We start from the raw sequence: 10,397 nt of genomic DNA, 5'->3' as shown, positions 1-10,397 counted from the left end.
AGGATGTCGGTTTGCCCAACCGCCAGCTCCGTCTCGGCAGCTGGTGGCGGTTAAAACCGTATCGCTGTAAAACCAAGTGTCTCGTGATGCGACGTTGTAGCTGCCGAGTTCCACATGTTGCGTTCGCAGCTGGAACCGAATCGCAAACGGAGACCGCGGAGTGAATTTATGATCGTTTCACTCTCATTTTCAGACGAGGAAGCAGAAATCTCAAAGACTCCGAGAGAGATTAAAATGTTGTTGTTTTAAGGGGGGGCAACATCATGTTCAGATTTTTATTTGATGGCTGGAAAGAAAAAGAGAACTGCCATATTGTTGGAAAGATTGATCAAATTGTGGTTTTGAGTTAACCGGATAATTTGAGCTATTAAGAGCCTTATAAACATTAAATTGCCCAATAAATGTTTGTCGTTTTCAACATCTCCATAAAAAATTTAACATAAGAGAAGGAAAGGAAAAATAACACTTGAATCCATTTAACAAATCTGTATTTAGGAATTTGTACACCAGCTTAGGTAAGGATCAACAACAGAAACTTATATAGCAAATATACCTTTTATCACAATTTCCTAAAGTAAGATTTCAATACATGTAAAGATAACAGTCTGTGACTGAGTCCTGTGTGAACAGACGCGTGTTGTCTTCAGTTGGAAATAAGGAACAGTTACCAAGGCGCGAGAAACAGAATCGAAGGTTTTACAGCATTTCGGCAGTTTGTGGAGTTACTTGCGGCCCCCAGTCACCGTCTCATTCACACTCCAACTACTTTTCCATTCTTTCATTTGTCCTTACCTCCCTTTTTAACACCGGTGAGGACATTTTGAGCTGGTACACCTTGGTGGTAAAGATGTCTCTTCTTTGTCTTCAGCTTCACTTTGAACCCCAATGAAACAAGCTGTGGCTTGGTGTCTGAGACGTCCCCATGTTGGTGTGAGTCATTGTGAATGGTGACATGAAGTCTGATTTTACAAGTATTTGTATGTTGGAAAAATCTTTTAACAACCATAAGCTAAATGGAATGGAAGCCTGGCCTTGTTTTGAAAAAGTCACCGTTGACACAATGAACTGAAGGGTTTGACCAAAAAATCACTTTTATCAAGAAATGACTTAGGCCATTTTTTTTGTAAGGTGATAATATTTGAGACCTTTTTTTTTTTAGAAACCCCATCTGTTTTTTTTTTTCTAATAGACCAAATGTTTGGTTTATTGATTACCTTGCGCTTTGAACAACAGAAATGAATGCCCTTAAACTTACATTCTGATGTGTCACATTGATTGGGGACATCTTAACTCTCACTGGCAAAAATCTTGAGCACTTGGAAGGACTGGTCTGAGATGGACAGAATTTGGTAAACACTTTTCAAGAGAGATTAAAGTCTCCCTCAAACTCGGGGATGCGGTGCGTACGCTGTGAACCATGCAAACTATGCTTTTGCTTTTGCTATTCTCCTCACATGAAATGAATTGCATGACTTGTGTCGCACCAAATATATGAGCTGTATCAAGGCCAAAAGGGGTGGTGAACCCAGACATGAAGCATGAGAGGCGATGACGTTTCCTCTATTCATTTGCTAAGGAACCTGTGCGATAAGGCGTCAACAGGGGTGAAAGTAAGGGGGTACGGCTGGGTACTGCGTACCCCTAAAAGATTTAGCGGGGGTACGCAGTACCCTCAAGAGAGGAGCGGCTCTGCTGTAAAAATATCAGTGGGTTCACTGTGCAGCTGTGAGTTCACCCACTAATCAGCCGTGACTGATTAGTTTTTCAAGAACAATCTAAAACAGACTTAATCGGTTAATAAATAACTTTTTTCCCCATTTCATATTGTTTCTGAACTCTTCGTGCTTTGCTAGAGCAGCGGTGCAATATGTCGATCGCGGAAGGTTTTGAATCGATCTCGGCTTTAGGTGACAAACCGAACGCCCCAGGAGGCTGAGACCAGCACGCCCTCTTCTGACTCCTTATCAAAACGTTCGTAACTTTATTAAAGAACAAAAAAAATCAACAAAACGTGTTCAAATTAATGACCCAACAACAATAATAATCTTGTTTCAACAAGGTGTTGCGCAATTCTGTGCGTTTCGGTTCCATTACCAAAATAACGAGCAGAGCAGGAGTTTAAAATGAACTAATCAACCACAGCTGTGTTCAGGGAGCTTATTAATGATCACAAAATAAGTATCAAGCCTGCAAACCTAATATCGTAACGAACTGAATGTTATGTTTTTAACATAATCTCAGGTCGGCTTGTGGAGCGCATGAGGTTGCCATGGCAACCGCTGTGCTTAAATGACAGAGAGAGACGGAGAGAGTGGTTTTGAGTTGATCACCTGTTCAGGTTGCTTTACCTTTGTTTACCTTTGCTGTGGCGCATCACAGCCCCAGTAATTTCTGAACTTTCAATTAACGACAAACTTGGACTAATTACCTTGTTCTTTGCGATTATAGGTCATTCACAACAAACATCAAATACGGTAAATATGTTTCATTAAGTATTTAACAAACAAATGGCTTCTTCCGCGATAATTATGTTAAATTAAATTAATTTTCTAATATAAAAAAATAGTTTGGTGCTGTCAGGCTCAGAGTCTGAGAGGCTTTTCCTTTATATCAAACTTTTTTTTTTGCCTCTTATTTAGTGGAAACATTGATGTTGATGAGATTTTCTCCAAAATAATAACTTTTTTCAACCTTTATAGCTCCACTGTTGAAAATGAGACACTAACATTCACAAATGACATTGAAATAAAATCCAGTCCACCATCTGGTTTGAGGTGATTCCTCTGGATCCTGTTAGAGGAAAAATATCCCAACTTCAGAAGACGAGCTTTTAACCTAACAGAGCTCTGTGGTTCCTCCTGTCAGTATGAAAGTCAGGGTGAGGAGGCGCCATGTTAGGAAGAGAAGTGGAAGCTGCAGGATCTTCAGAACAAACAGGTCATGATGCTGGGCTACTGATTATCCCTCTGTCTGGACACAGGAGCTAAAATGAATGGTTATATGCCAGACATGGAAAACTAGGATCACTCCATGCCACCATGATGTTCAGAATTTAGGACTCATGGCATCTCAAGGTGTTAACATTGCAGCCAGTTGGCTGAAGGAAAAACAGCTTTATTTTGTAGCAATTCTAGAGCTACCAGCTTTTATCAAAAAAAATAAAATAAAATAAAATAAAATATATATATATATATATATATATATATATATATATATATATATATATATATATATATATATATATATATATAATCTTTTTTTTTTGTCATAGTACCCCCAAGAATTTAAAACTACTTTCACCCCTGGGCATCAACCACTTGCTCTCTCGCCAAGCGACCAATGAAATTCGTGCATGTGAAATTTCAAGCTCATACACGTAGACGTGCAAACGCGGGCTAGCATCGCAGCACAAGGAAGTTGGGAAAATGTTCAACTTTGAAGCGCCGCTGATGTCGCTATCGTGTCCCGTGTGTTGGGTTCACCCCAAATGATGGGAAACTGTCGCGTTATGTGTGATTCGTCGCCAACCATGTGTCGAGCCCATTAGGCCGTTGCTGTACCTGTACAGCAAGCTGCCTCATCCATTTGGTCCAAGATCCTAGATATCGTAATACTCCTCAACAGAATCCATTTCAATGTATTTCTGGACCTTCATCAAGCTTGTTTGTCAGTGAGCATATTCTCTATAACAATGATTCTTCTAGATAACGGTAGAAGTGGAAAGTTCAGCTTTGTTTAAATATTGGCTATAGAGCTAATCACCTGGTCATAAAACAAGCCTACTTCAACATAACATCGGACAATTAGCCTTAACATTATTCCATGGACAAACAGCACAGTAGGTTTCTCTTGAATACTGAGTACAGCAGAATGTTTCACAGACTTTACAAAACTTAACAGAAATTGATAAGAGAACGTCTGCTTTGTTGCAGCTTGTAGAATACCTAATCATAAAGCTCAGCATTAAAAACAGCGGCTCCAGAAGGCCTCATGAACTGAACGCTGAGGAGCGTCGCTGCTGTTCTGAAAAGTTTTCCCTTCACAATGGCTCTAGTGCTTACAGCAAAACTACAGCTTAGATTTCAGTTCCACTTTAACATACAACAACTATATTGTGTCGTGTTATTTTTCTCAAAACTGCTGCTGTAAAAATGATAGTTTGTGGTTTGCTAGAGAACTCTTACTAAAAGCATCAGATGTACAGATGTACAGTGCCTTGCTAGTCTTTAAAAGTTTCATGCTTTTCTACACTTCACGTTATAACCACCACCTTCAGAGTGTTTTAATGTGGTTTTATATGATAGACCAACACAGAGTAAGCACATTTATGAAGTGAAAGAAATATTATAATATTTAAGTATATATATATATATATATATATATATATATATATATATATATATATATATATATATATATATATATATATATATATATATATCAATCACTCTCTAGATGTCTTGCAGATAGATGGTTCTTTGGATAGTTTGTTGGGGACAACATTCATCTATTGTCTTGTCCTTGCAGGATCATGAGGGGGTTATCTTCAGCGGTCACCCCTTAGAATTGCCTGGTCATTGCTTTCCAAAGCAATTCCACTCAATTCTCATCTCCCTTCAGTGTTTCTCCAATTGAGCTAGATTTCTACAGGTGAATTTCACTCGAGCCAATCAGCGAACAGAAGGACTTATGGACAAAGTTGGTTTTAGACCTGGAGTCTGCCTCTACAGGGCTGAAACTTGGCAAATGAGGAAGTGGCAGCGGAGGAAGTGAACGACGCATCGGGCAATTAAAGTCGGAGCGAGACGAATGTTTAAGACATTTTATTGCTGGCAAAGATGTCTTGGCATTACTCCCCATGGAGTTGCTTACAGCGCACACAATTTCCGGTAAGCTTGATCAAGCTAGAGCATTACATATGTCACAGCCAAATGATAGCGACTGGGTAAAATGAGATCCAGTTGTTTAAAAGTCCACTCCTCCAGCAAGCGATTGTTTCTCAACAGTCGAGAGGCCAGACTCTCTGGACAAAGCAAAGTCCAGAACGAGGGTCTGGCTTTTACCAGAATACCCTTAGGCGAGTTCCCAGTACATCTCAGCACAGAACAGGGAACCATGGACGCACACACTCATACCTAAGGACAATTTAAATAAACCATTTAACTGAAGAGTTATGTTTCTGGACTGTGCGAGGAAGTAGAAGTAACCGGAGAGAATCTATGCTTGAACTGCGAGAGCATGCAAACTCAATGCAGAAAAACGTCAAGGAAACACAACAATGTGTTCTTTTCTTTCTTCCATTTCACGATTATGAACTACTTTGTGTTGTTCTATCACATGAGATCCTGATAAACATTCAAATTTGTGGATGCGATGTGACAAAATGTGAAAAAACTCGAGGGGTGCGAATTCTTGGAAGAACCTGTGAAGCGTCTCTGAAGAGTTAAAGACTTTGAAGTTCACCAATGCAACATAAAGATCATCGGTCCGAACCCTGGTCCCAGGAGAACTCCACTGCGTCATTACAAAGCAATGTGGATGTAGTTTTTCTTTTAATTTAGCATAAACACAGTGAGTGTAGTTCAGCTCCGTCTCATTCACAGGTGGCCATCCCCGTGTATTATTGTCATGGTGAGTGCAGCAAAAGTTCCTTATGGCTCAGAAGAGATTCTCAGCTTCACAGATCATGGAGTTCTGATACTACAGCTTGGAAGGAGGTGAACGGCACCACAGTGTGCCATATTGGCATTTTCCCAGTCCATCAGTACCTAGAGCGGGTCGAAAAGAACCAACCAGCAGCCGTCATCACCGGTCACGATTGGTTGGGTAAACCGCTTCTAAAGTTATTTCTAATTTATAAAGAGAATTAAAAACAGTCCAGAAAATGTGGAATGTCGTGAGAGCTACAAAATCTGTAAACAAAAACACAACAAAGTAGGAAAATCACAGATCAGACAGCCCTAAAGTTTAAGCCACGATGTTCGTCAGTCTGTTGGTGGGTTAGTGTTTCCTATCGAAGCAGTCCGTCGGTTTGCAGTTCTTCCAGGTTCCTGATCACTTATTCAACCTAATATAGTAATTATTGCTTCTCTACGCTATGAAGCTCATGTGCCTCACTAAATAGTTGGTACAAAAAAAAAAAGGGAAAAAAAACACTTTGTCAGGTGAACAGTCGTGCGAGTCGGAACAGCACACTCACACAGCCGTTCGTTAAAGATCCACACACTGAGGCCAGCAAGGACCAGTTTATACTTCTGCAGGAGACCTGTGATGACATCACCACCGCACTACCGTGTCACACACACCAGGACACAAACGATACAGGTAACACACAGGAAAAGGGCCGAGTCTGTTGGCTTACAGGCCCCGTTTAAGCTTGATCCCCCCGATCGGGACGGAACGCGTCACACCGCCGTGTGCTTTGAGTTTGCGTTTTCTTTCCTGGGCAACGAAGACATCTTGTCGCTGATCTGACTGAAGCTGGCGGCCCTGCACCTCGCCCTCGGCCCCCCTCCATCTCCGGCCGTGGGGCCCGAGGGCAGGGTGCTGTATCTGCCCAGAACGGGGAAGGCCTGGCCCGCCGCGGGCGACTGGCTGTTGGGCTTGACGAAGAGGCTCTGGATGAGCTGGAATTTCTCCTTCTCCTCTTGCAGAAACAGATCCACCAGGAGCTTCTTTTCCCGTTTGAGCTGCTCCACGATGGTCTTGGGGACGTCTGGGATCACCCAGGCAACAATGAGGCTGAGGAACATCACCAAGTTCTGGGAGGGAGAGGGAAGCGTGGGTTAACGTACAGTTGAAATGAGATATTTACATAAACTGAACCTTTTTTCCTCATTAGCTGCTTTTCTATTAGAAATGTGCGCAAGACTTTATCAATATTCCGCAAGTGATGAAAGAACACAATTTGCAATTGTTGTGTTACCGTTACATAAGAAACACAATTAAAATCACAGCTGAATAAGTTTGTTCGCATGACAAGTAATAATAAACTGGCCGCGGCATCATTCTCCAACCACTTCCTGTCGTGGTCTTCTTGCGCCAGAAGTAACATCCGGTTGTTGATCATGTGACTCGTTTGATGCAAAAACAATGTTTCCGTTTCAGTTTTGCAAAGTAATCCAATTTCTATGGAGAACCTACCTTCTCCTTGAATCATAACTTTATAGTGAAAATGTGAGTTCTTCTTAAAGGAAACATTGGCATGTTCTGTAGGGTCACTCTGTTTTATCCTTCGAAGTTTTGTCTTATGGATATTGCTGGATTTGGAATCAACAGCAGCCTTTTTGTAAAACCCAGAATTGATGAAAGGATCTACAATTTCCATAGGTGATACTCACAGAGACTGTTGTTTACAGTAGGTGAGCTAATGGTGCACATCATGCTAACCGCTAACATAAGACGCTAAAGACAGTTTTATTCAACTCAATTCAATAAAAAAAATACTTAATTGATCCTGATTGGAAAATAAATGTTCATGCAACTCAAATTAATTCAAAATTCCTCAGAGTTATTATAGATCCGTAGACATATTTAAACCCTGGTGACTCATACACACAGTGTGACGTCACCTCTGCAGATGGAAAGCCAGAAAAACAATGAGTCTGAAAGTTAAATTGGGACTGTATCTCTATCTTAAAGTCCTGTAATAGTTTGGCTAAAAAAAAAGTAAACAGCCAAATATGTGCGAAAGACATTCTAGAGTAATAATTCCACAACATTTAGCCTAACATTTGGTCGCCACATGTTTGTGTACCAGACAACAAAAGCTGTTTACTGTCTGTCTGAGGTCATTTGGTGCATAAGAGCATATTGTGATCCAAATGCTTTGAATTAGCTATGCGTGTTCTCGGAGTTATTGCTGCGTGAATGGCAGGCATTAGTGGAACACAACAAACCCATACCTGAAACAAGATGACAAAGGCCAGTCTTGCAGACAGGACGGACCAGTACTGCTTGGAGAACTGGTACGCATCAGAAGACCAGGGGGGTTCCCTGTAGTCCTTGTACCTTAAAATAACAAACACAAACAAGAAGTACTAGTACCTTTGTGTTTTTAAAACCCACAGGGAAAGTAAATGAACAGAGCAGGGTACCCCAAACAGGCCACAATCCTGTAAGACATCTTCCTGTTCTTTAGCTATCCAGGACAGATGCTGATATATATTATAATATTATAATATTCTTCTCTTCCTCTCTGCTTCAGTCTGGGCTCAAGACGCAGCCAACTTTATTTGCACTCTTCTCTTTCGTTTGCCTTGTTGTAAATCATCTTTACGGTGCAGGCGAAAATAAACAGTAGACGACCTGAAACGCACGTTGAGAAAGAGCCAACGCTCTCAGAATGATGGAGGAAAAAGTGTGAAGAAAACGTCTGAGGCCGACAGAGAGAGAATAAAGAAATTCAACGTAAAATGCTGCTCATACACTTTAAGAAGGTAAGAAAAGTCAAAACTTTAAATCTAGAGATAATTATCTCTAGGTTTCTCAATGGAGCTCTTTCACTTTGAACACAAACATTTATGAGTTTTATGTCACTTATACAAACCCTGATCATGAAGTATTTACATTTCATTCAATGAAAAAAAGGTTAAACAGGAACAGAAGACAAAACAGAATAGGGAAGAGGAAACTGTATTTAAAGCTCCAACAGGCTGTTCATCGGCTGACCAAACGTTTAAGCTCCAGTCGGTCCGTCTCTGCCGAGGACACAGTAGTTCAGCGAAGAGAACTTTATCATTGGCAAAGAGAAATTTAACGTCGTAACTTCAACCAGGTTACCTCATTCAAGTTACACGATAACTGGAGTGCAGTCGGCCGGTCGGTTAGACGCTTGAGAGAAAAACTAAGGGACAGATACAGACTGGGTGAAAACGGAAAACCTGTTAGTTAGCACAGGTAAGCTAACAGAGGACTGCTAAAAACAGATGCTGTAAGCTAGCACTTTACATCTGTAGACACACATATTTGTGAAAAAAATAAGCCTGTTATTGTGATTGGACTAGGAACAGCTTCCGGACATTTCGAACTAACGCCAAAGCTAGCAGTTTAAGAAATCTGAAATGAATCTACTGCAAAAACACAAAATCTTACCAAGTGTTGTTTTTGTCAAGTGTCTAGCGCAAATATCTTCGTAAACTTTTTTTAAAAAATTAATAATCAGGAATTATTGACTTAAAACAACCTCCTACATCTTGCTAAAAACTCACTTCTAAGTTAGTTTTGTTGTATTTCAAGTGGACTTAGATATTTTTTGTAGAAACTAGACAAGAATGCTTGGTAAGATTTTGTGTTTTTGAAATACCAATATTTTAATAGCAGCAGAACCAAATCAGTCCCTCAGCATGATGCTACAACCACCATGCTGGATAACTGGTACATCATTCTTGGCTTTTACCTTAAACTGCTCGAACTAGTGACCTTGGAATTAACAGCGTTTTAGAAAAAGGCACCAATAACTTATGCAAACATATAATTCTATGTGTTGACTTGATTTTCCCAATGTTTTGAGAGTCACTTATTAAAATATTTAGGTACATGTATGTATGTGGTTAAGCCAGTTTGCTTAATATGGAGCCTTTGTGATTATCAAAAAAATCCCCAATAAATTCAAACTTGTGCAGCCAGTTAGTTTTTTTTATTTTATCGCCGCACTGTTATGTTTACATTAAAACATAAAACTGTCCAAATAAGTCAAACCAGTAATAAATCAACGTGCATGTGCTGAAATATGCACAAGAGCTTTCGTTAGTGAAAATGAGGGTAAAAACAATTGTAATCACAAAATCATTAAGAAAGTAAGTTTATGTATGTATGAATGATGGCTGGAGAAGTTGAAACAAAACGACTGTGTTTTAACAAATATGTCTAAAAAGTATCTGTCCTTCCCTGTGGGACGTGGAATAAAAGATGCATTTTTCCTTCCTAGGCTAACCTTGGCACGGTTCAGCTCATTGTTAATCAGAAGAGAATCTCTGAGCAATGAATCGTCTCGGAGTAATCAATACACAGAGGTTTCAGTGGTTATGAAACAAAGGCTGGCATTGTAAACCCATTGCTATCTACAGAGCAAACTGTCCAGCCAGCATCAAGTTGAATTACTGCATTTGGGATACAAGGAGAACTGTCTCACAATCAGGATAAAAATGAAAAGCATGAAAATGCAACAGTTGATATATTGTTTGTTTACAGATAATCAACCAACAGAATCAGTGAAAAATAGAATTAGATAATATTACGTTTTACCTAAATATACCTAAAAAAAAATCCTTTTTAGGTATATTTTCTATGAATAGACGTGGATGTAAGTGTAGCAGGTGGCGTGTGCCTGTGTGATGATGGAGGGATGTGGCCTGAGGATATAGGTGTGTGTGATTACACACACCTATATCAAGGTG

The 10,397-nt window shown here is 40.0% G+C and overlaps 1 protein-coding gene across 3 annotated transcripts in view; it reads right to left on the bottom strand.

The window, feature by feature from the left end:
- Positions 1 to 4,808: 4,808 nt before the first annotated feature.
- Positions 4,809 to 10,397, bottom strand: part of ano2b (anoctamin 2b) — a 75,088-nt gene continuing 69,499 nt past the window's right edge. For all 3 annotated transcript variants that reach the window (XM_008401429.3, XM_081603697.1, XM_081603698.1), the window contains 2 exons: positions 7,905 to 8,010; positions 4,809 to 6,761 (listed from right to left, as the gene is read on the bottom strand). In XM_008401429.3, the coding sequence (XP_008399651.2) occupies positions 6,405 to 6,761; positions 7,905 to 8,010 (463 nt within the window). In that variant the 3' untranslated portion in view covers positions 4,809 to 6,404. The remainder of the gene's footprint in view (positions 6,762 to 7,904; positions 8,011 to 10,397) is intronic.

This window comes from Poecilia reticulata, chromosome 23 (assembly GCF_904066995.2).
Source record: "Poecilia reticulata chromosome 23, P_reticulata-male-v2, whole genome shotgun sequence".
NCBI lineage: Eukaryota > Metazoa > Chordata > Actinopteri > Cyprinodontiformes > Poeciliidae > Poecilia > Poecilia reticulata.
Note: the sequence above shows the minus strand (reverse complement) of the source record. Positions and strands in the feature narration are given on the sequence as shown.